General features: G+C 43.3%; 1 protein-coding gene across 4 annotated transcripts in view; it reads left to right on the plus strand.

Moving 5' to 3' along the window:
* Window positions 1–2505: 2505 nt before the first annotated feature.
* DENND5A (DENN domain containing 5A) overlaps window positions 2506–25523 on the plus strand; it is a 62774-nt gene continuing 39756 nt past the window's right edge. For 2 of the 4 annotated variants that reach the window (XM_054275466.1, XM_054275468.1), the window contains exons 1-4: window positions 2506–2635; window positions 21216–21287; window positions 21888–21997; window positions 22486–23146. In XM_054275466.1, the coding sequence (XP_054131441.1) occupies window positions 2530–2635; window positions 21216–21287; window positions 21888–21997; window positions 22486–23146 (949 nt within the window). In that variant the 5' untranslated portion in view covers window positions 2506–2529. The remainder of the gene's footprint in view (window positions 2636–21215; window positions 21288–21887; window positions 21998–22485; window positions 23147–25523) is intronic. The other 2 variants (XM_054275467.1, XM_054275469.1) reach the window with 1 other exon arrangement.

Below are 25523 nucleotides of genomic sequence, written 5' to 3' on the forward strand. Positions count from 1 at the left end.
ACCCATCTTGTCCATTTCTCATAGCAGTTCAAAGCAAATCTGAGTTTCTTAGTCTGAGACTCTCCTTTAAAAAAAATATTTCCTGTTCCTTACCCTGTTGCATAGCAAGGTATGTGTGCATTTAAATACTGCAGCTCAACAGTATCTCTGGTAAACCTCTGTTTACTTAGTGGCCCATCTAACATTATTTACTGATTATTTACAAAATTCTTGGTTATTTCTGGAACAGGTGAGGTGCATGAACAACTTTTTATTTCTCGCTTTTACTCTTTATTTGACAAAAAGCCCCTGCCAATATCTGAGCTGGTTCCTCAGAATTTCCTGCAAGTGTCAGAAGAGACCCTCAGGCTATGGATTTTGTCTTAAGGGTTAAACTGCAGTTCAGGCTTACTTAAAAGAGGTTCACCACGTGCTGAATACATTGTCCTTTGCCACACTGAAAGCAGATTGAGAAGACAAATGTGCAAAAAGTGGCTAGAGAACACAGCAGAGTAAGAGCAACCAGATTTAGCTATTTCTGTTCTCTGTTGTGCCTTCCACACACCACCAGGCAGGCTCAACACAATCTAACTGTGCTTTTTGTAGAGTAAACTCAAACCCTTTGCTCTAATATTGCTGCTACCCTGCCATCTCTATTGAAATCTTTCTCCCAAGTTAAATGGTGCTTTAAAACTGACCCCTCAGTCAAACCTCAGCAATGCTTTCCTCCATTGGTAACTCATTCTCTAAGGCCAGACAGTCAATCAAGTGAACATATTGATAGCACCAGTGCTATCCTAATAGTTTTTCCTGGTTCCCACAAGGATGTCCAGCTGTCCTCAATTCACTGGGCACAGTGGCCTAAGAGTTTAGTTGTTGTACTGCAAAAGGTTGTAAACCATTGTCAGTGAAGTCTTCTTACATGTGCTGCTGCTTCTACTCCCTACAGACAGCTTGGTCTGTCTTGGCAATGGAAACTCAAATAGGTGAAGTTTCCTATGCTTGGCAGTGTTTTAAGTTAGTCTGGTTCAGACTAACTTAAGTTTAAGACTTTAGTTCTTAAACTAAAAGTTCAGACTAACTTAAGTTTAACTCTTTAAGTTAGACTGATTCAGCATTATGGATGCAACCTTAACTACTTGGTTAGTCCTGGATAATAATTGTTAAAGACTGCAAAGTTTTAATTTCTCCTCTTCTAAGCCCTACAAGATATGGAAGGACTCTGATGTAAATGCCACAAATAGAGAACTGAGAGAGGAGAGGAAGGGGAACTGCTTATAGGTCTAATTTTAGGCTGGCAAGGCCATCCCAGGCGCCTCTATAGCCAGAGGGAAAAAGCACTCTCAGGGCAGAGCATGTGTCACTTGTCCCTCTGCAGCTCTGCTGGGGTCATCCTTCCCCAGGGCTTGTTCTCCTTTCCACGCTGAGCCAGAGGGGAGAGTGGATTTTACTCTGTGCAAGCCCAGCTGTTAACAGAGATGTGAGTGATGTTAATCCAAATAGGAAAAAGAAAACAACCTGAGAGCCAAACAATCCCTAAAGCATTTCCCTGCACAGACAGCTGCTTCTCAAAGCTGTGGAGCCAGGCCAGCCACCAGGGCTGTGGGGACAGGAAAGTGGAGGGGACAGGAGGACAGGAGCCCAGAGGTGCTCCCAGAGCACCAGCACTGATCCTGCCCTGGGGGAGCAGCCCTGGCAGGGCCCTCCTGGCTCCGTGTCTGGTTCTGGGCTCCTCAGTGCCAGGGACAGGAAGCACCTGCAGTGGGGCCAGCAGAGCTACAGAACTGATCAAGGCGCTGCAGCACCTCTCCTGTGAGGAGAACCTGAGGGAACTGGGCCGGGACACAGCGGGATGGACCCGACCTCAGAGGGCTTTTCCAGCCTAATTGATTCTGTGATCCTGTTCAGCTTTGAGAAGAAAGGACTGGGAAGGGACCTCATCAATGTGGAGGTGACAGAGGATGGATCAGGCTCTGCTCAGTGGTGCCAGGCAAAGTGACAAGAGGCAAAGGAAGAAACAGAAGTTCCACCTAAATGTGAGGAAGAACCTCTTTACTGCGCAGTGACCAAGCACTGAACGGGCTGCCAGAGAGCTTGTGGGGTCTCCTTCACTGGAGATACCCACGAACGGTCAGGACAGACTCCTGTGCCATGTGACCCTGCTTGAGCAGGCAGTTCAAGGCTCTGGTCCCTTCCAGCCCGCCCCATCCCCTGATCCTGTGCCTGCGGAGGGAGCAGAGCCCTTCCCGCGGCTCCCCCGGGGCACGGCCGTGACCGCCCGCCATGGCGGCCCACTCAGGCGGCCCCGGCAGCGGCGAGCGGCAGCGCCAGCACCAGCAGCATGACGTCACCCCCGCGTGCAGGGCGCAGGCGCGGCGTTGCGGCGCGCGGCCGGGCCGCCCCCCCCGCGAGCGGCGGGGGCCGTTCCCAGAATGCCGCGCGGCGCCGCCCGCCCCGCGCCGCCATGGAGGCGGCGGGCGCAGCCGGAGATCCCGGCCCCGCCGCCCGGCCCCGCTCCCGCTGAGCCCCGCGCGCCCCTCGCCCTGCAGCATGAGCGGCGGCGGCGGCGGCTCCTCGGCACCCGGCCGCTTCGCCGACTACTTCGTCATCTGCGGGCTGGACACCGAGACCGGGCTGGAGCCGGACGAGCTCTCCGGTGAGTGGCCGGCGGCGCTGGGCGCAGGGGCGGCGGGGTCCGGCCGCGTTGCCTGCCCGCACCGGTACCTGCCCTGCCCGCACCGGTACCTGCCCTGCCCGCGCCGGTACCTCCCTGCCCCGCAGTCCGGGCGCTGCCGTGGGTGCCCGTGCCCTGCCGGCAGCCCCGGGCGCTGCGGCTCCCCGGGCATGCGGAGCGGCCGGCCGGGCGCGGACCGGGCTCGGTACAAGTGGCCGAGCTGCCCCGAACCCGGCCGGGCAGCGCCGTGGGACGGGCTGGGCAGAGCGCGCCCTGAGCGCTGCCCTGGCTTTAGGCGCTCCGAGCCCCAGCGCGATGTCCTGCGCTCCCTGCGCGTACCAACTTCAGCCGGGCGCTTGAGACACACGGGCACCCTGAACGAGTCGGGTTTGGGAGAGAGCGAAAACCTTTTGCGTGTTCCGCGTTGCCTTCTTTTCGTAGCCCGGGATAAGAATTCTCTTGCAGGAGTATCCGAAAAGAAATCGGATTAGGAAGTGATTACTCTGCTGTTAGGTGAGAATGTTCACACCGCAACTAAACCGTATCCATCTAGACCACACCACTGTGTCAAAGCAATGTTTTCGTGGTTAAAAATTATTAAATTGTGTTTTAGCAGCTCCTCTCTTCAGCTTCAGTCTCATTGTACTGGCCTCAGTTAAATCGGAGTGTGGCTTAGCATCTTTAACAGTTCAGAACGGTGAGGGAATGTGGTGATGAAAACCTGACCTAACATCAGCACTGATTCTGTGTATCTGGGCTCTGAACCGGTAGTACGTTCTCTCACGCCCAGCCTCGGTTTTTTTACTAGTTTGCTTTTATAAGTTTTTTTTTTTTTTTTTTACATTGATGCATTTAAGCTGTCCCTCACTAAATAAATGTTTGTTCCTCGTAGAGTGGAATTTGTGTTATTAGAACTGACTTCTTGCATTGAGTGAGCTCCTCTAAACTTTGCCTATTGTGGAAACTTTTTTTGTTTAGTGACTTCAAACAAAATTTCTCACCTGTCCCTCGTGCTGAGCAGTACCTTTCCCTAAGAGAATTCATGTTTGTCTAATGTTAAAGTGATTGTAGGCTACAGTTTGAGGCTTGAGGAGTGCAGCATAACAGTGTGCTCTGCAATGGCACTGCAAATTACAGTATCAGTTTGATTTAAGAAATCCAAGAGAACAAAATGCAATGCAATTTCATTGAGAGATATGTGAGGGTTTCTTTTAATTAAATGGAGAATGAATGAAGTTTATAGATCAAAAACAATTAGAAAGATGTTAATTTTGTGGTTAATTTACTACAAATCTATTTGTGTAATGTGGTGCGAGGCACACTCAGTAATGCTCCCTGCTCTTGATGGGCACATGAATAATTCTCTGCACATAATTCAATTTAAAACCAACAGTGCATTACTTTGGGCTAGCTATCTAATAGTAAACTGGAAGATATAAGTGCCTTTTTTAAAATAGCCTGTCAGAGTGTGCAGGTCTGAAAGCTGGAGCGTGCTGTTCTTTCTGTATTTGCTCTCCTGGTCAAGGACTCTATCTATGGTATGTAGAACTGTAGTGTGTGCTGTATCCTGCTCTCTGCTGTTCCACCATGGTGTTACCTGTGACAAGGTGTGTGGCTGGGGGGAGAAGAGATTTTTGTGTTTATGAGGGAGACAGATTTTTACATTATTTGAGAAAAGATTTTAAAAGAAGGTGGGGAAAATTTCCAATAATGTCACAGCATAAGAGCTAGGGGGAATTTGGGTGTGTTTTCTTGAGTTTGTTGTGTTATTAATAATGCATGATAGTGTGACTGATAATGCTTTCAAACTGTGTCTTGGGCTATAGCCTCCTCCAGTGTCCACTGATAAAAATGGAGAGGCCCCTGTTATATTTCAGAGGCTTTTGGATAAGGCTTGGAAACACTCTGTACTTCCTGCGAGCCTTTCTTGTTTCAATGAAAGGGTCATTGTGCACTGGTTTTTTCCCCCCTCCCTCTGATTTCTGCGCTGCAAAACAGCTTCTGAATCCTCGTCCTGTTGAGACAATTGGCTCCGTGAGTGCCCATTGTTGGGCAGGGGCCGGGCACGGTGGGTCCGTGTGGGGCCGGGCACGGCGGGTCCCGGAGGGTCCCTCCTGCGGGACCATGCGGGGCCGGGCACGGCGGGTCCGTGCGGGGCTGTGGGGCCGGGCATGGCGGGTCCATGTGGGGCCGGGCACAGCGGGTCCCGGAGGGTCCGTGTGGGGCCGGGCACGGCGGGTCTGACGGGCCGGACATAGCGGGCCCCGTAGGGTCCCTGTGGGTCCCCGCGGGTCTGGGCACGGCGGGTCCCTGTGGGGCCGGGCACAGCGGGTCCCTGCGGGTCCCTGTGGGGCCGGGCACAGCGGGTCCCTCCTGTGGGGCCGGACACAACGGGTCCCCGCGGGTCTGGGCACGGCGTGTCCCTCCGTGTCCCCCGGGGCTCTCCTGCGGCAGGGCTCCGGAGCGGCCCCGCATGATGTCATCCCTCCCTCCCTCCCTCCCGCACGGAGCCCGCCGCGCTGCGCGGCCCCGGGGATGCTGCCCGCACACTTTGTTCTCGGCAGGCTCACCCAGCCGCGCAGTTCAGGTGTTCGGCCCTAATGTGGGTGCTACAGCGTTGGCTTCAGGCTTGGAAATGAGGGATAAGCTCAGGAATTGGTGCTCGGTCGAGTTACTTTGTTTGAAGAGACACCTCTGATGGCGTTTTCCCTTTGTATGTTGGAAGCTTACTGAATAGCACAGCTGTAAGGCTTTTTCCTGAAAAAGTTGGCTGGCTGGTGGAAGAGGCACAGGATATAAACAAACATATATATATATATATATTTGTTTTCTTTTAATGCAATGAGAAATCCTGTATTTAGGACTTGTAGTTAGCACGGGTTAAAGAGTCTCTATTGCTAGGGCTTTTTTATCCCTAAATTCAATTCTGGGCGTCCTTTCTTATTTTGATAATTGTGTTCCCACCGGGTGACCTCTTAAAGGACACAGAAGATATTTGCTAGGTGATGGTAAAACAAAACAAAACCCCCAGCACTGGGTGAAGCTTAAGCTCCAGTGTCAGCTGCTAAGGTGGGTGAGAGAGAGAGGAACTGCGGTGCATTACTGTTTCCAGATGGTGTTGATACACCAGAAGTGATGACAGAATTTTTCATTATACTGCTAAGGTCTGTCACAGGTGAATTTCCTTCACAGAGCAAATCACAGAAGGGTTGATGTTGGAAGGGACCTTTGGCAGTTTTCAGGTCTGGAACAATGTCCAGGTGATTTTGGGTGTCACCAGAAATGGGGACTCCACACGTTCCCTGTGCAGCCTGTGCCAGGGCTCAGTTACCCTCACAGTGAAAAGCTGTGTCCTGATGTTTGGGTGGAACCTCCTGGTTTTGGTGTGTGCCCATTACCTCTGGCTCTGGCATGGGACACAGCCTGTCTCCATCACCTTTGCACTTTCTGTTAGATGTTTATCTACATTGCTGAGATTGTGTCCTGAGCTTTTCTGTTCTGCAGGCTGAACAGTCCCAGCTCTGTCAGCCTTTGCTCCTGTCCCTTATTCGTGTTTGTGGCCCCTTGCTGCACTCTCTGTGCTAAGGGGCACAGAGCTGAGCACAGCTGTGGCCCCTCCAGGGCAGGATCACCTCCCCCAGCCTGCTGCAAATGTTTTTGACTAATAAACCCCATGTACCATTGGCCTTCTTTGGAGCAAGGGCACAATGCTGGCCCTTGGTCATCTGGAGATGATGAAATACATCACCAAAAATCTACTGTATGTAATGTAATGTATTGTAATGCTGCAACATTATGGTAGGATTTCTTCATCCAGATTGTGTGACTGTGCCCTGGAAACGTAATGAGAATGGAGTTGAGGCTCATCTTTCAGCTGAAGTCCTTTGTCTGTTGAGTTAATCAGATGTGATCTGAATGATGGTGGGAAACCTTGCACTATATGGAACTAGTGGGATTTTAGTGGAAAAGAACATGGAATAAAAGGATTTTTACAAGCAATCACTTGTCACCAGAGTTTGTTTATTATGGAGTGGCAAAGCAGAGCATTAACTTGCCATTGCCTTACATTTATGTGAAATGTGGTCTTGGGGTTGCTTTTACACAATACAGAACTCAGATCTAAATATCTGGAACCCATGTTCTAACTAACTTCATCTGTTGAACATACCTTGGTAGTCTTGAATCATCAGTCTTGAATCTTTATATCATAAGGATGATAATAATTATTTCAGAAATAGCAATATTACAAAAGAGAAATAGTGTCAAGAAAAAAAAGCCTATGATCTGTGAAGAAAAGGTTGTTGATTTCATAATAGGATTGTTAAAAAAAAAAAAAGCAAACCCAATGACTGCTCTGCCACCTGTACTTTTTTCCTGCCTTTCTTCCCAGTTTGAACTGTTTTTTTAAGATTTGGTCTAAAAATTACTTTATTTAGTAGGTGAACTTGTGTTCCTTTGCTCAAGTCCTTATCATGGTGCTTTGAGTTTTTCCACCTGATCATGAGCTTCATCCTTACAGAAGAATGAAAATAGAGTTAGGTGAATCCCATTTGTCCAGGAAATATCTTTCCTGTAGAGACCCTTCATGAGCCTTTTCAGAATTCATATTAGGTCTGCTTTCACTCTCTAGTATGATGATCTGATACAATTTTAATGGTTCTTCCTCTGTCATACCCTTTTTTTTTGCATTTTCTTTTTAATGGTGTTGAGGCAAGATCTCTGCATGTAGATTAAGTAGCATAACATGACTGGTTACGAGTGAGGCATCTCTGTGTTGCCACAGGAGCCACTGGATTGCTGGTGGTGTGTGAAAAGAAGATACCTGGTGTATGGTATTCACCTAGCTCCACTCAAAATTATTCTGACAATCTCAGAGAAAGTGTTTCTCCTCACCAGGAAAACAGAAATGTTGTCTCACCTCATTTCCCTGTCTGTAATTGAAGTGTCATTATTTTTCTATTTTGTTGGCCTCAAATGTAGAATGACAGCTCATCTTTGTGCATTGTTAGGGGTTGTTTTAATGGAATTCTGTATTGATATAAACTTGAAAAAAAAACCGTGTGTGATGACATGATTGAAGGCATTGGCCACATATGTAAGCCAGTAAATTGCTTAGTGGAATGATTTCCATTCTGGAAGTCCATGAAGTAAGGCTGTTATCAGTACCCATGTTCATTTCCAAGTTAAACACACTTAAATACTTCCAGGCTTTTATTTTGCTGCAAAGGTATTTGTAAGGGCTGGCTAAAGGGAGAAGAGGAGGAAGAAGAAATGCAAACAGTTTAAATTAGCAGATATAATTTTCTGATTGACATTTGACTGTTTTGTAGTTTGTTGTGTTAGGAATTTTAATCTCAGAATTAAGACATTTGGGATTGGAGGTAGCTGTGGTGTTTGCAGTGCAGCCCTTCTGCAATACTGTAAAGTAGCATGTGAGTAAATTCCTCTATCTTTGCTGTGGTGGTGGCACCAGCACTTGCTGCAGAAGTGAATTCCACTGCTGGGAACCATTGCTTGATTTTACCAAAGGCTGTTCTGTGATTGTGGGGTTTTGTTTTTGGTAGGTTTTTTTCCCCCTCTTCCTCCCTTTGTGCATGTGGATGGTATCCATGCAAGCTTCCCACAGTTTCCACCGGTGCCTCTTCCCTTGGGGGTTCATTCTGAGGCTGAGGGGAGGTTTGCAGCTCCTTTGCCTCTCTGGGGTTGCTGACAAGGTGCTCACCCTGTGGGAGGCCCCTGCAGTGTCCCCAGGGCTCACAGCTCACCTGGTTTCACTCAGGGCACTGTGGACAGGCAGCAGATAGCAGCAGCTTTTGGCTGGGCTTACACGGGCACATGTGAAATGTTTTACTCCAGATAATAGCTTATTCCACTCTTCCCTACCCCCTCTATCTTTTCCCAAGAAGCTGGAGCTGTTTGCCATGTTTGAGTGCCAAAAAGGTCTTTTGTCTCTTTGGGGACTGAGGCAGACGTGCCAGGGTAGCTGATATGGGTAAAGAAAGGCAGAGCTGATGTAAGGGGGGAGCAGCTGGGCTCTGCTGAGCTGCATTTGGAGCCACAGGCTGCTGGGGATGTTTCTGCAATGCCAGTCTTCTATCATATTTGTGTTTGGGGTCAATTGAGCTGGGTCCTTTATGGAATAATCCCCTCAAAACCTTTCTGTATTCAGTTATAAATTTGGTTTACTTGGAAGGCTCTTTGGCAATGTGTGGGGGAGGAGAAAGGTTACAGGTTCTTGATTTGAGAATAAATTTAAGGTGTTAAAACATTGTCTAAAGAACCGAGGTTTACAACTCTGTTTTTTAAGCCTTTTAAAAGGCTTAATTCCTATGGCTTTTAAAAAAGCCATAGGAATTTTAAAAAAGCCATGGGAATTTTAGCTTACTAAGACAGGGCTTACAAAGATGAGCTTGTTTGGCTTTCTGTCCATTAGGGTTTTTTTGGTGCTAGTTTGTTTTTTCCTGTTATATTTGGGGATGTTTGCAGTTTATTTTGCAAGAGAGAGGCTACGCAAAGAGCTCTTGAGTGAATTGGATGGGAAACACTGCCATTTTGCAAATAATAACTTTTTTCCCAATTCTTCAAATTATTGATTCTGAAGTTTCAAAACACCACAATTGTTTTTTATCTACCTATTGACTTAGGAAAGTCCTACTTGAGTGTTCTTGGTGATGACTTCTCATAGTTATCTTTTGAATTCCCACTAACCTGCAGGGCTCATGTAGCAGAAATGATGCCCATGAAGTGACAGTGTCAGAAGTGATTACTTAGTGATGCACACTGTGCAGTAATTACTCTCTCAATTTCTTGACAACCATTTCAGATTTGTGGTTTGCAGTCAAGTTTGCAGTGAGCTGGAATGCTATCCCTGTGAGGCTTAAAAAATTATTGCACAGAGAAATTATCAGGCATTCCAGCACTAACTGGTGAAGGATGTAGAATTTACTTGGAGTGTTTCTGCTCAAGGCATGTTTCTTAGTCTTTCCAGGAAAATGCTACTCCACTTATGGTTTGATGGGCAAGAGCTCATTGGTTGCAAACTTTGCTGTAGAAGTGTAGGATATTGGCTTTTTCTATTTAGTTTTTTTGGGTTTTTTTACTGGCTCTTTTATCAGCCACAGTCAGGTACCATGTGTACACCTGTACTGAGTTATTTACATATGGATACTGAAGCATTTTGAGAAAGAAAGTTTATCTCATTTCATGGGTAAGTGATCTAGAGACAAATAACATGCCAGGCCAAAGGAACCTGTTCAGAGAAAGCAGCATTTCAGTATCTGAGTGAGGAAAAAAGGTTGGTTTTACAGAAACAGATACTCTTTCACATAGCTTCAGGTCAGTTTGGAAAAGTTTCCTTTTTGCAGTACAAGCATAAACTTTCAGGAGCTTTTCTTGTCTGTTATTCCTCCTTAACTTGCTACTTTCAGCAAGCTGCCTTGCCAATTATTGTTTCCTAATTTTGGCCCCCAAGCCCAGCAATGTCCTACTGAGCTGCCATGAGAGTTGCATTGGGGAAGACACAAGTCCCTTAAGTCAACAAGGTTGGTGCCAGCATTAGGCTGTCATGTCCTTTCTGTCTCTTTTATGTGTGGGATCTGGGAAATGTCAAGTAAGCTCCTTTTAAAATTGAAATGTGAAGTAACTCCTCCAAAAGTTTTGCTGAAGACTGGTAAAATTTCTGTTTACCAGTATCTTGGTCATTTCTCAGAATTCTTTTGGCAGAGACTTTATGGCAGTGCAGACCAACCCAGGTGTAAGGTGTTGTGGTCTCTCTTTCCTGTCCTTACTGAGGTCTTTGTTTATGACCTGGACCACAGTGGTGATACACAGTTGTGATTAAGTTGGACCTGAGACTTCTGTTTTCAGGTCTTTGAAAACATGAGGGGTTTTTTTGTTAACCAGACATGAATTTTTTTAACTGGACAAGAAAGGAGAGCTCAGGAGGCATGGATGGAGAGATGATAAAGAAGGATCCAGCCAGAGCAGAGATAAGCTTTGGGGTTTGTCATATCCCTTGACCAAACTGTCAGCACATCTGATTAATTTTCTGTGATTAGAAATCATTCCTATCAAGCAACCTGACTTTCTTACAGGACACATTTTGTTTTATTCAGAAGGGGAGCAGTCCTTGTTAAGGCAGGTTACTTTCAAAGGTTGGATAGTAAAGTGAAGCACACTGGCCAGGGCTGGTATACTCAAATGACTGCATTGCTGATCTTTCTGTATTTTTCTGACCTCTGTATGGTTTTGAAACCTGCTGAAAGACTTCATGTGTTCTTTAAAATATGTTTTTCCTTTTCAATGCAAAACCTCAGTGATATCCTGGTTGAAGGAGTGGAAAAGTGCTTCAGTAAGATTTGATGCTTATTTTTTTACACAGATGTGTTTCCATCAGTCCTCAGAGCCAGAGGGCTGTGGGAGCACAAAAAGTAGGGACATGTAAGTGGATGGGATGTGTCACTGTGAAAGGAGACCATGGTTGTTGGGAAGAGTTGTTTGGAATGATCTGTGCTCAGGCTTTCCTGAAGAGTCCCACTGGATCTGCCAGTCTTAGGGGGGCATGAGGAGAACAGCTGGTTTCTATATTAAATATGCTTAAAATATGCTTGTCTCCACTTCTGTTACATATTTTTAGTACATGTAAAAGAATTTGGTTCTATTCTGAAGGTAAGCCACCCTTTTCCTTTCTTAGTGTCTTCTGTTGCACATATTGCAGATCTATTGTGTAATGGAAATAGTGTGTCCCTCCTGACCCCTGTGGCTGTGAACACGCCTTTCATTGAAATTCTGAGCCCTGCCTCTGCTGTTTAGTTGGAAACAGACCTAAATATCTTTCTGTAAGTCTTTTTGCTTGGGCTAGAGCAGAAAAGTGGTTTAGTAAAACAATTCTGGTTTTAGGACCATTCCATTGAAAATTTCTGCTAGACAGTCTTGATTAAAATACATTGTACTTTATATTGTCCATCTGCCTTCCTGTGTTACATACAGAAGAGCACAAAGGGAAAAGCTATAGGGAAAAAATCTTTAGGATGTTTTTAAAGATGCAAGCTGAGGACTATGTTAAAAGCTGCTATAGATTCTTGGTGGTTTCTTCTGCCCCTACCCTGTCCTGCCACTTCCTTGTCCCACCTCTTCCCGCCTTCCTTGCACCAGGAGCAGAACAGTAAAAACAAAAGCTTTTGGTTTCCTGACCTTACAATCACAGAATGCAGATGGCCTCAGCTGTTTTTCTGTGGTGCTTTAAATTCATTGTTGCAGCATTTGAAACGATTCCCGGCTGTGTGTGGCAACATGTTTTGTTATCAACTAGATGAATGCTGGGGCTTAAATGATGAATGGCTATCTATTAACTCCTAGATTTTCATTTGCCATGAAGGGCTTGGAAGAATTTACCTATCAAAGGAATAAACGATTATTTGTATCAGGCAGAGTTTACACTGAATTTCCAGTTAGCTAAATGACCTCTTTTTTATTTATTTCATTTCACAGTGAGTTTATTTATGTTATGATTTTTGAAACATTACTTTTCTTGAATTTTGGGAAGCAAAAGAAAATGGGAAAACAATAGGACCTTTAACAGATTAGGGTTAACTCTCTTTTTTTGTCTCTCACCTTTTTAAAGTCTGCAGAAGGAGGAATTTTATAGTCAGTTGAATGTTCAATGGAGTATGTTCTTCTTGGATTGGGATAAGGGATTTTTACAAGCAACTATGGGTTCCCTAGATGACAAACAGGAAAAAAATCAGAGCCTTTTAGACTGGTTATTTGTTTGTCTTTTCCCTCCTCCCTCTAAAGCAAGTCCTTCAGCTTTCCCAGAGGAAGGATGGCACTCCATCCACACACATTTCACTGGCCCTGGGATCCATACTGTGTGTTTGTAGCTCATATTCTCACCTTTGTTTCAGAAGGGCAGGCAGTGAAGTTGCTTTGCCTTCAAGGTTTTCTGCCAGGGAAAGTGGAACAGTAACTTTGATAATGAAGGTTTTAGAGGAAGTCCCAGCTGTGGCAGATGTGTCACAAATGCAGTGGGGTGGAGGCTGCTGCAGACAGTGGCTGAAACACCTGATTCCAGCTGCTCCAACAGCAGTGCTGTGAAGTGAAAGTGACCCTGAAGGTTTTTCTCCTGGATAATTTAACCTGCTTTAAAAAGTGTTCAAGTCCCAATTCCATGTCAAATTAAGTGGTCTAATTCAGCTTGCGCTTTGCCAGGTGGTCTTGCCAACGGGGGCAGGGGGATAGGGAGTGTGGGACAGAGGGTTTGTGTGTTTCAGGATAAAAGGGAAGAATTCTTCTTTGTGTATATCTGAGCAAGAGGTTTGCTGGAGAAGGGAGTCCTCTCTAATGAGAAATACGTGCAGCTCTGTTTAAGGAGGAGGAACTGGAAGGAAGGAAGCAAGTCATAATCTGAAAGCATTTGTCTATTGATGGAGTGGCTCTTTGCTTACAGACTTGGCAGCTGCAGCTTTTCTTGAATCATGGTTTTTATTCCAAGAATTCTTGTATAATGAATTTCTTACCTTAGTCTGCCAGACTCTGAATGTTTATTTCCTGCATTTTAGAGAGGTGCTTTTTTTTCTTCTAGTTACATATGGTTTAATATTTGTTGAAGAAAGAATCAGAGAAATTTTCTGTTTTAAAAGTAAACCTTGGCTTATTCTTACTGTGTTAATAGCTCTCTGTGTATGTATTGTATTTATTGAAAGGATTTTTCTTTAGTATTATAATAGAGTGTCCTAAAAATCAGAATGGTGGTGTTCTCCAGAAGTCTTGGCCTAGGATTTTTTTTCTTTTTTTGTTTGTTTATTGTATGTGTTTGAAAGGCTAGATTGAATCAACAGATTTCCATCTTATTTCACATCTATTATGGTATTATGGTTCAGGCCATATAATTTAATTGCTTGTTTGATTATCCCAGTTTTCTCTTAAGACTTGAAAATAGAATATTTCACATTTTTTGTTGGAAAGTTAAAATAGGGCAAGTCTTATTTTTAACCAAACTCTTTGGCATTCAGCTTTAAGAGACTGATTCTTGGCTTGACTGTCTTTGCATCCCTTCATGCATCTTAAGCCTCTGTATTTTCTTTCTCAGTGTACCAGGCCAGGTGCTGGTCATGTGTCAGTCTGAGTAGTCCAGAAGTCCTCAGATCCCTCAGTGTATGCACCATCTCTTTGCCCCAGTGCCTCCCTCTCCCCAGATTGCCTTTATTTACTCCATACTTTCATCTTTTCTGGGGTATGGGTTCCAGAAGTGTGTGCACTCTATCTGTTTTGCCAGTCAGCTGTTTTTATTTAGACTTGGACCATGAATTTTGGAGCTGAAGTAATTTTATGTTTGATAAACATAATTATTTACTGTAGTATCTATAGCCTTATTTGTGTACTGAGGATGTTTGCTGGCAGAACTGGGAATCTCATTGCTGTTTGTGCTGGTTTTGGATTCACCTGATTCTAAGTGTTACTTTTATCTTTGGAACTGAGGTAAACTGTATCTTTGGAAACCTTTTTTTTCTTTTCGTTAGGTGCTTTGGCCGGTATGGTTTTGCTCTTAAAAAATTCTCACCTGAAACCCAAGAATGAGAAAGGACATTTTGAAAATAATGATGGCCTTTTCACTGAAGTATGGCTTTGTGCTTTATAGAAGTTTTTAGTTTGAAGCAGGGTAGAATTAGGCTGTTCTGGGAATGGTGTTTGTAGTTTAGGTGCTGTTCAAATCCCCTTGTTGTCTGATTTTTGCCTTGCAGCCCTCAGTTGTGAAAACCTCTGCTCTGTCTGTCAGCTGGGTCTCCAGTTCCCCACCCTGCAGGACGTGGAGGGTTCCCACCATTCCCAGATCCTTTGAGCTGTGGGGCAGACAGTGCAGAGCTAAAGGGTGTGGTTGTAGGGTCTGCAGGGTCTTCTCTAAATCCATTTTCTCTGGATTCTCTGTGCTGACTAGTACAGGAAGGCTGCCCTAAGTGCATGGCTCATAGTTTCTGTTGCTGGTACAAATTCTCACTGTTCTTATTCATTTGTTAATTACAGCAATGTGACTGTTTCATGTTGAAGCTGTTTTATATTTAGTTCAAGACATTCATTTTAGTGACAGCAGAAATTGATAGAGTCTCTGTATGCTAAAAGATTCCAGTAAGTGTCTTTATGTGGAAAATATAAAGTTAATGTTTTAATTGCATGCTATCTAAGAATTTTTTATTTGAAGATGTCATGTATACAATAAATGTACACTGAGACAGAATGAATTGAATTAATAGCAGGCTGTATCACAGGAATTTAAAGAAAGAAGCTGCCTGGCTGGGTGGAAGCAGCAAACCACTTAACCAGAACCAGTCAAGCTTTCTGGATCTTTGTTCTGTAATTATTTTGAGCAGATGAGTGGACTCAGTGAGCAAACAAAGGTGGCAGTATTAATGATGCCTTAAAATCAGTATTGCCACCACCATTTAGTTTGTTTTTGGGGCACTTTTTCTGGCAACTAGGCTAACCTATTCTGACTTGCTCTCTGTTGTCATAGAGGGAAAATTGAGCTGGTCTACATCTGAGATAGCTGCTCAAAGATGTTTTTCCTAGATGAGATGCAGGGAGAAGTTCCTATACAGTTCTTAGTCTTGCATACATTTTAGAGTTGCAGCACTGCAGTCACTTTGTAAATATTAAAGCCAAATGGTGAATTGACAGCATGTTCAAAAGGCCATGACTCTATTTAAAAAAGGCCTTATTTGCAAAGTATCCTTGGCTTTTTTTTTAAAAAAGTTTTCCCTTTCTCATTAAGGACAACTTAAGCCACTGTTCTATTATGTAAATGAAAACTTTTCATGGCAGTGCAGGATTTACAGAGAATAACAATTTGAGATATTGAAGACAAAAAATGCAGGGTTAAAAACATTCTTACAAAGAAGCAAGCTAGTCAGCAGGGAAATTTGAATTGTTAGTATCATGTACAAGTTTTCTTGGAAATGTGCATTAGAAATTTGTAAGCAATGCATGTGGAAACATGTTACATCTATGCAAGGTCATAAATAGGTGAATCTGCAAGTTGTATAACCTAACCATTTTTCTTATTACTGTATTGGGAAGACCCTTTTCCCCTCCCTTTCTTTTCATGAAGAGGAATACAGAAGGCAGTGAATCATATTTTTCTCTGGGTAAATCAGGAAAGAGCTAAAATTAGACCTTCAGAGTTCATTCTTTTTATTCCCGCTCAAAGCTGAGGAAAGCTTGGTAGATGGCATTTGCAGGTTTTCAATTGAATGTTTTAATTTTAGTTTATAGAACTTTTTCCCCCCTTGTTATAATCTTACAAAAAAGTCATATCCATTGGAATGGATAGCTTCATGCAGAGTGATGCATGAGACTTCCAAAGCAATGTTGTCCTGCCTAGGCTGGAGACTCCATGAGTTTGCAAGTCCTAATTCTCACCAGATCAAACACAGACACTGCTGTCCACTGCTCACAGGTGGAGCAGCAAGAGAAGTAACACAGGTGAGAAGGGGGAGCAGCATGAAAATGAGAGCCAGGGAGGTTTCCAGCATACCCTACAGATCTCTGTGGTGGTGTGGCTCATGTTCAGTGTTAGGTGACTCAGGAAGGGGCTGATAAAATTAGGTGTACTTGTTAGTTCAGCGTAGGATACTTGCAGTGCATGCATTAGCTGCTCTAATGTGCTGGCAATTACAAAGTCCAAATTACAGATATGTAGGCCAGCATAATTTCAGGTGGTGCAAATGAAGTTGAAACTGAAAGCCCATCATGGTTCCATACATTGCAAACAGCATTAGGTGGCTGTTAGAGCAGCGGTGTGAGCTGCTGTGAAAAGGGGAGCTGGATTGTTTGAGCTGGATCTTCCAAATAAATGTAATGTGTTTCAACTCTCTGGCCATCCTGAGCAGGTTTGTTGTTTGCTTTATGCACACAACTCAGTCCATCAGGTTCAGTTTACTGAAAAGATGTGAGAGGGAGGTGTTGGAGAATTACCTGCCTCTGATGTGGGATTTAATCCTGTTGGTGCTCAGTGTCCCCCTCTGTGGTCTGAGCCTGCTCTCAGCTGAGCTCTGCCTGCCCAGGAGGAGCCAGGCCAAACCTGCAATCCTGGACAGCCCTCAGCCAAGGAGACTTCCTCAGAGGCTGTGTCTAGCTGGTGACCTCCCCTTTGATAAGCGAGCTGCCTCCAATAACTTAAGTCTTTCATGCATGTCTTCTCGAATTACGCGGTGGTGTGGTTTCAGCCAGCCCCTCACAGCCTCTCGCTCCCCTCCTGTGGAGTGGGTGAGGCAATCAGAAGTGTAAAAGTGGGAAAACTCTCAGGTCAGGATAAAAACAGCTTAATAGGTAAAGCAAAAGAGGAATTATTCACCACCACCCCAGGGCAGGCAGGTGCTCAGCCATCTCCAGGACAGCAGGGATCTATCATGTTTAATGGGGAGGGTTGGTAAAGTGTGAAAAATGGGAGAGGAAGCAAAGGGCATCACCAGAGCTGGTGATGGTTGCTGGTGTTGAAAAATCTATTTATTGCCTGGCATGGCAGGAGCCAGCAGGTTTTGAGCTGGGCCTCAGGAGGAGAGAGGGCTGACTTCAGGAGCCAGCAGGTATTAGAGCTCTAGCACGTGTTTTCTCCAGCTCACCAGTTTCACAGCCCCTGTGTCTGCTTTACTTTCTGCTTCCCTCCTGTTTTGGGGAATCACCATGAGCTAATTAAGCTGTTGGTGTGACTGTACTGGATTAGTGAAATGTTAATCTTTTTTAACCCTTTCTTTATTCTCTATTTGTTTATTTTTAATCCATGTTGTTTCACCGATCCTATTTTGAGTGGGATGACACAGGGAGTGGTTTTTTCCCAATGACAAATTCTGAGATGCTCTGTGTCACTGTCATTCCCCTGCTGGGTGCAGTGTCAGGGCTGCGCTAAACTGGTGCTTGTGGATTTGTACTGAGCCTGGTTAAATTATATTTCTCTATGCTTTCATGTTATTGTTTACATTGCAAAATGCAGTGGGATTCTTACTGTTTTGAAAGTTTGATGTTGGCCTGAAACTTCCTGAAGTATTGCTGGGTGTTTATGGATTTCATATGTTGTTTGATGTTTCTTGACAAATAATCTTAGAGTTGTAGTTGTTTGATTATTGACTCTGATTTAAGTCCAAGGTAGTTGCAGCTTTGCAGTGTGTGGGACATTTTACATCTTGATCTCTGTAGAGCTTTTCCTCTGATATAACAAACACCTGAGGGGTAAATGTGTATATGAAGAACATCAATGGTGTTTGAAAGACCTCTCTAGTCTTCAGCAGGAAATACTGTGTTCCATTAAAAATCCCCAAAATTTTCCTTTTGCGTGGAATGTGTATAAAAGAAAGAAATTATTTTTAGATAAATAATTTCTAAGGAATTCTTTACTATAACTTGGATAAGGAAAGTACTAGCTATTACTTCTGCTAAGGGAGAGAAACCATGTGAAAAACATGATATGAGGATAGCAGTCCTTTGATGGTTGTTAAGTATGGGAACTTGCTCTCTATCTCAACTTATGGCATACATAATATTTTTATCAGTTTTATTTCCTCTTATGCCTTCATGCCTTCATTTTTCCTCTTATGCCTTCATTTTCTTAGTTGCAGAATACAACTGTCCATTTCTGCTGGTGAGTTGGTCTCTTGCATTTGCTAAAATTGCTCTTCACTCTTTTTATCAAAACCATTTCAATTATTCCTGAATTAATCAACTAACTGAAGGAAACCAAGATTATCTCAGTTGGTTAGAGCATGGTGCTAATAACATGAAGGTTGTAGCTTGATTCCTGTTACTTAAGAGTTGGACTCAATGATTCTTGTGGGTCCCTTCCAGCTCAGAATATCTTTTTAATTCTGTCACTCTGTAATTCACACACAGACAGATCTTGAAACCTTGAGTTATTTTTGCTGCTGGAGATGTGCTGCAGTTGGTGCTTTGCTGTAGCAGGGTGTCTCTGTTTGAGGCTGATCATAAATGTAGACATTTAGGATTAATTGCTTTTTGCTTCTGGCTGTAAGTAAATATTGTTTGTGGATTTTCCCCCTCTCCACTGCTGATGGCTGTCTAGTGACAGTCACTAGAGAGGAGAGAAGGGGGAGCTCAGGAAAAGGAAATAGAGGTGCTCAGGTTCCCTTTCCTTGTAATGGCAGGAAAACAGTGTCCAGTGTCCTGGGCTTGCACAGATCACCTAGGCTGAGCTGTCCCTTGGCATTCCCTGCTTGTTTGAACCAGGATCTTTGGGAGCCAGCATGGTCCAGGGGTTTGTGATGTTCCAAGCATGAAGTCTCTCCCAAAAGAGCTGCCTGGGAATGGGAGACTGTGCTGCTGTGGAAGGGCAGAGGAGCATCCTGCAGGGCTGGCAGCAGCATTCCAGTGAGGAGGAGAGGAGAGGAAGGCGCTGCTGGGGCACAGTGGCAGCAGCAGCAGTGTCTGTGCCACAGCTGAGTGCCTTGATGGATGGCAGCAAGGCCTGACAGGGTTCCTTATGCTTCTGTCTGAATCAGGACTCAGTGGTTTCCAGAAATCAATTTTGGTCCTTTCATTAAATTACAGCCAGACTCCAGCTCTAAAAAATTTAAGAGTGTGTTGGTGAGAATGTCTCTTGGGAGGAGATGGTGCAAGGCTTCTTTAAATAGTGAACATCCATTCAGTGTTTGTTAGGGTTTGGGCTTTTTTTTTATCATGCAGCATCATGTATTTTGCAGTGTTACTACTCTTAATGAAAAGGTCTTTCAAATCACAGATCTTCCTTTTTAATTTCAAAATGTATATCCTTGCACATAGGTGGACTCAGTGTTTGTGCTGTGTGGTTTCCAAGTTCAGGAGAAAATTTGGCCTTCGTGTATTTTCTCTCCTCTACGTATGTGGAAGATAAAAAAAAGCCAGCCAAGGAACAAAACAGCTTAGTACATGTCTGAGGTTTTTCCTCAATTATCTAAAAGTTGACATTACATCATCTGCACAGATGTAAATATAGAAAACAGTAGGTGTGTTAAATCTCCTGACATACTTTTAAAAGCTTTTTACAGAGGACTGACTTCACTTGAGTGGATGTTTGTGTCAGTAGAGATGTGGCATTATGTCCATTTTTCTTTCTGGGAGACTGGAAGTTTCTTTAAATGCTTATTTTTATCTTTTATGGTTGTGTTAGCTGTGGAGATGCTGTTATCTTTTCTGTCTTTAGCTCTACTCTTTTGTAAGATGGTTATATTTCAGTGAAGTTGTGTCCTGGTTATTCCTAACTATTCCTCTCTCTACATGTTTCAGATTTTCCCAAATACGCATTTTTTTCTTTCTGAACAATGATATTATTGAATGATATGGTTGAACAGATTAATAAATAATGTAGCTGTGTGATTTTGTATGAAAATTAGCTGAGCTGTTGATTTTTCAGACAAATAATGAAAACAATGCCTCCTTCATTTTCATGCGAAAACCCAGAGAATTAACAAAATAGATGTTAATATTTTGGGTATTGTGAGACCTGTCCTAGGTCCTGATTCAGGGTAAGTTCCCTGTCTGAGATAGTATTTAAGACTTAAAGAAAATCCGCAGTTACCAGGCTTCTCAGCTGTCAAAGGACTTGTTAAGCATTCACTGGAAATTCTGTGCGCTTTGGTGTAATGTCTGTGTTGGGTTCTGTATTGTGCAGAGACAGTGCTGCAAGATCTCTGTCTGTGGCTACTTACTGCAAGTAAGTGTTGTGCCAAATAAAGATTCTAACTTGGCTTTGAAATTGAACTTTAAATATTACTCTAGACGTACAAAACAAACCCAACCAATTCTGAAATCAATTTCTATTGCCTTGTAATTGCTGCATGTAAGAAAACAAGAGAGGAGTTGGAGTGTATTTTCTCTTTTGCAGGTGTTGCTGAAATAGTTCCATTTATTTAAAGCATATGATTTCATGCAATTGTGCCTGATTGTTAGTGCAGCTGTCAACAGCTGCATGCTCATTTAGCTAATTGCATTCTAGTAATATAGCTAAGCTTATTTTAAGATACACAGTTGCACATTTGTGTTTTTTTTAAAGCAACTGCTCACACTCAGAGTATTTACTGCAGAAGGTTCTGTGCTATCACAATGGGCTGTCATTGCTCTAGAGGAAATTTCAGAGCTTCCACACAAGGCTTTCAGCTAATCTTGTGTATGGATAGCACCTGTGGAAAGCTGGACCATGCCACTTAAATTCACACAATTCTAAAGGCCTTGAAATGATCTTGTCCTTGGGGTCAGTTTCATCATCTGTTCTTTGGGAATATTTTGTAGTTATCATGTGAAACTTAATTTTCTCAAGCAGCTTGTTCCTCCTGCATCAGTGTTCTGGCTGTGTGTACAGGAACAGTGAGCTTCTCTTACATACTGATCATCTCCTTCTAGAAATGTGTAGGTAAAATGAGAAATTTATATAAGTTGTGTATGTAGAAAAAGCATATTAGGGGAGTAGCCTGTTCTGCATGCTAATTCTGGATATTTGTATGTTTTTTCTGGTGTATGTTAGCGACGGGATCACGATCAACAGTATGAAATGTATAATGCAGTGTTGTTTTTATTTGTTATATAGCTTTATGCCAGTATATACAGGCCTCTAAAACCCGAGATGGTGGCAGCCGTTTCATTTCAAGTGCAACAGAAGGTAAAGGAAAAAGTGTGGGGCAAAAAAAAAAGCACTTTGTTCATCTGATACTCTTTCTTCATGGACGTTTATGTGGTTCTTGACCTTCTAACCTTCTAGACTCTTCCTTCACAGCTAACTTCTTGCAATAGATGGTGGTTATCTTTTTTCCTGAGTCTTGAAAATGAAATTAAGAGATCTCATGATGTCACTTGTATGTCTATCTAAAAGTTGCATCATCTTTGCATTTTGTCTATTTGTGCTTTTCTTCAGTAACAACATTGCACTGAAACTGAAGCTTTCGCTGTGTTTTAACAAGAATCTGAAATATCTGAAGAGTGGCTTAGAGAATTGCTGTCATGACCACAATCTCAAGACTGCCACACTTAAGGAAAAGCACAGATACTCAGTGACACAGAAATGTTACAAAGCTAATCCTTGCTAATATCTGCAGTCTGACTATATGCTAACCAACTGTCTGCATTTTCTGTTTCTCTTAAAAGGAATGTGTCCTTAATTCACTTACCCTCGAGTCTACCTGCTGATGTCCTGCTTTTTGGCCTTGTTTTTGCTCAAAAAGGGAATGAAATATTGACTTATGTGTTTTTCTTTCATCTGCAGGGGAAAACTTTGAGCAGACTCCGTTAAGACGCACATTTAAATCCAAAGTTCTTGCTCGCTATCCTGAGAATGTTGAATGGAATCCTTTTGACCAGGATGCAGTGGGAATGGTCAGTATCACTTCATGGCTTTTGGGTTTTTTGTTACTTCTAGAGAATTAGTAGAGAAATAAATTAGTCTGCAGTTAATTAATTTTTTTGTGCATGATTTTTCCATTTAATAGAATGTGGTGTATCTTCATTTAGATAAAATATAACAGTTTTCTCTCTCAGGTTTCTGGCCTTGGTGACCAGAAAAGTACTTTCCTTTATATGTGTTTGAATTTTATTATTTTATTCCTAAAAATATGAGGCTGGTAACAATATAGTAATAAGTTTCAATAGAAATTGCATGCAGCCCTTTTGATACATTCCTTTTGTTTTTCTGATTTAGACCCATATCACTGTATTGTGCAGAAATGTAACAGTTAATAGAATTTAAAGTGAGATGTGATGGCAGCCTGTGGATTTTAAATCCCATTTTCACCAATGCTTCTGCGGGCAGGGGGAGGGAAAAGCGTTTTTTAATGGATTTTGTCTCCCCTTCCCCTTTTTTGTAGCTGTGTATGCCTAAAGGGCTTGCTTTCAAGACACAAGCAGATTGCAGAGAACCTCAGTTCCACTCTTTCATTATCACTCGCGAAGATGGCTCGCGGACATTTGGATTTTCTCTCACGTTTTTTGAGGAGGTCACTAGCAAGCAGATCTGCAGTGCAATGCAGACCCTGTACCACATGCACAATGCTGAGTATGACATTCTTCACAGCCCTCCCTCCAATGACAAGGAGAGCTGCAGCAGCACCGGGGACTGCAATGGCACCTCTGTCTCAAAGCTGCAGCGGTTTAACTCCTACGACATCAGCAGAGACACTCTCTATGTCTCCAAGTGCATTTGTCTGATTACTCCAATGTCTTTCATGAAAGCTTGTAAGAAAGTTCTGGAACAGCTTCACCAAGCAGTGACTTCGCCTCAGCCACCGCCGCTCCCTTTAGAGAGCTACATCTACAATATTCTCTATGAGGTTCCTCTTCCTCCAGCAGGAAGGTCATTGAAGTTTTCAGGTGTTTATGGACCAATTATCTGCCAGAGGCCAAGCACCAATGAACTACCATTGTTTGATTTTCCTGTTAAAGAAGTTTTTGAATTGCTTGGAGTAGAAAATGTGGTTCAACTCTTTACCTGTGCCCTTTTGGAGTTTCAGATACTGCTATATTCACAGCGTGAGTACTTGGGTTTTGTTTTCTTATCTTGTAGTTGTACTGGTGCAAGATCTTACTGTGTCCTGAATGCTAAAAGCACCACAAACAGCAGAATAGCTGCATTAAAGTGGCATGAGCATGCTATTGCAGTCTGGCTGATCTGTCTGCAGGTCTTCAGGTAAAGAAAAGCACTGTAAGGAGAGTGTTGCATTGGCTCCTGCTGTTAGACACCTAAACTTAAAACTGGCTTTTCACATCATCTCCTCTATTTGTGGTTTGGCTGACCCCTTTGTTGTTGGCTCTGGAACTGTGCTCCTGGATAGAGCAGTTTGCCTTTTCCATGTTCCTGTCTAGCTGCTCAGCTGAATTCCCTGCTATCTCTGCAGAACTAGCCATGCATTCTGAAACAGTACACAGTTAATTATGTATATATCTGGTTCTGAAGAAGAGTTAATCATGCAAATGCAGTTTTCTCTTTGAGCACCCAAAGTCACATTTCAGTTGTTACTTTGAAAGAGAAGTGCCTGAAAAAAGTTTTGACTGAGCTCAAATCCCAAATCTCCATGAAGGCCTTGAAACAGTGACAGCTCTGAAGGCACAGAGCTAAAGCTTGCTTTGGAGAGGATGGGCAGCAACTGAGCTGAAATAGCATGTTTATCAATTAGTGAGTAGTGTGGGAGTGGTATCTATTTTCTGTGTTGAAATTTGTGGATACTGGCCTTCTTTCTCCACATCCTGTTGCTCTAACACAGACTATGTGGAATTATGCCAAAAGATAATTTCTGTACTTTTTCTTTTTGGTCCCAAGCTGACTAACATTAGTCCAGACTCACTCATTCAGAATGGTGTGGTTTAAGCAGACAGCCTGCATTTGAACACTACTTTATAGTAATGGTTAGGAAACCTAAAAGACCCCTAGACAAATTCAGAGCTAGTCCATGGTGTTACTGAAATTTGTTTTCAGTGTTTACTTTCCTTGAAATAGATAGAACACAAATGGTAACTATTTACAAAATATTACCTACATTTATCAGCAACCATCTCCAAGCATGAAATACAGATTTTGTGTTAAGTGTGTTAAGATCTGTGCATAGACTATAGCCAAGGATGGATCTGTGTGTACAATCAGGGTGATTAAAAGTCTGTAATGGCATCAGGGTGTTAAATTACAGTTGTATCATTTTATAGACACTGTGAACTGCAAGAGAAAAACTGCCCAGTAATTCAGATGCAGTCAGAAAAACTTACAGAACTGTGTAGTGGTTACTCTCTTGGATTTAAAAAACAAATTCATAGCAAATCTGGAAATACTTGTCTAGCAGACAAGCTTCTTTGTGGTTTCCCCTGAAATGGGTTAGGCTTTGATATGTTTGAGATTTAGGGAGAGTTTCTGTGGATAGCAGTGGAGGATTCAGACTTCAGCACTTGCATCTCAAGAAGGGTGTGGGGGTGTTGGCCTCTGGGGGTGTCTGCGGTTCCTGTGGAGGGTTGGAAGCTCCCCATGTCCATCACCCTGTGGGAGCAGTGCTCCTGGAGCTCCCTCCAGGCCATCCCCTTGTGAGTGCTCTGCTGTTCCAGCCTGGAGCTCAGCTCACCTCTGGGCTGGCCTGCTGGGTTCTGGCTTCTCTTTCCAAGCCCTTCTAATAGGTTCAGCTTTCTGTCTTGGGCCCTTTCCAGGTGTCTGATCAGTGGCTAATTAAAGAGGCTTAAAATAGCCCTGGGACACTTGAGTTTCTTGTTTGCAGGCTCAGCCATTTGGAGTTCAGAGGGATGAGGGATCAGCTGGGACAGTTTCTGCCCACTCTTTCCCTGCCTCACCCCAAGCTTGGGCTCAGCTGGGCTGTGCTGTACATTTTATGGAGGTGTCTTGTCTCTCTGTCAAGTTCTCACCTTACTTTTTGGTTGAAAAGTCTTCTTTCAGTAGAAAAATAATTTTTGTTAGTTGTTTGCTGTCTTCTGAGCCTCAGGTTTGGTGAACTGGCTGCAGCAGTGCCTTCTCAGTAATAGTAGGCAGTTTTGTTTTTTGAAACATAACTTCTGTTAAGCACTTTCTGAGGGATTTAATCTCTCTGCTTTTTTGTTCTGTTTTCTTTAGTTTTTGTTTGTTTGCCTCTGTTGTTCTTTTCAACTCGAATATGGTGCTAGTATATTCTCCTCTTTCTTCAGTATGGTTGAGTAACCATACTGTTACTGTTTTTTGCTGTTTGTAAAGCAGGAGATATTGAATGGAGGTACAGGTGATTTGTGCACTCAGTTCTAAGTGGAATCAGGAGTTGCTATACTTTTGTAAAGACTTTTTCATGTTCTTGCATACACACCATTGTGAGTCTTGGTTGTCCTTCAGAATATAAATACTGAGTTTTTAAATGTCCTTTGAGTTTGTTCAACCCAAGACAGC

Source organism: Melozone crissalis, unplaced genomic scaffold, assembly GCF_028551555.1.
Source record: "Melozone crissalis strain CALT ecotype California unplaced genomic scaffold, PUWL_Pcris_2 ptg000018l_1, whole genome shotgun sequence".
In the NCBI taxonomy this organism is placed as follows: domain Eukaryota; kingdom Metazoa; phylum Chordata; class Aves; order Passeriformes; family Passerellidae; genus Melozone; species Melozone crissalis.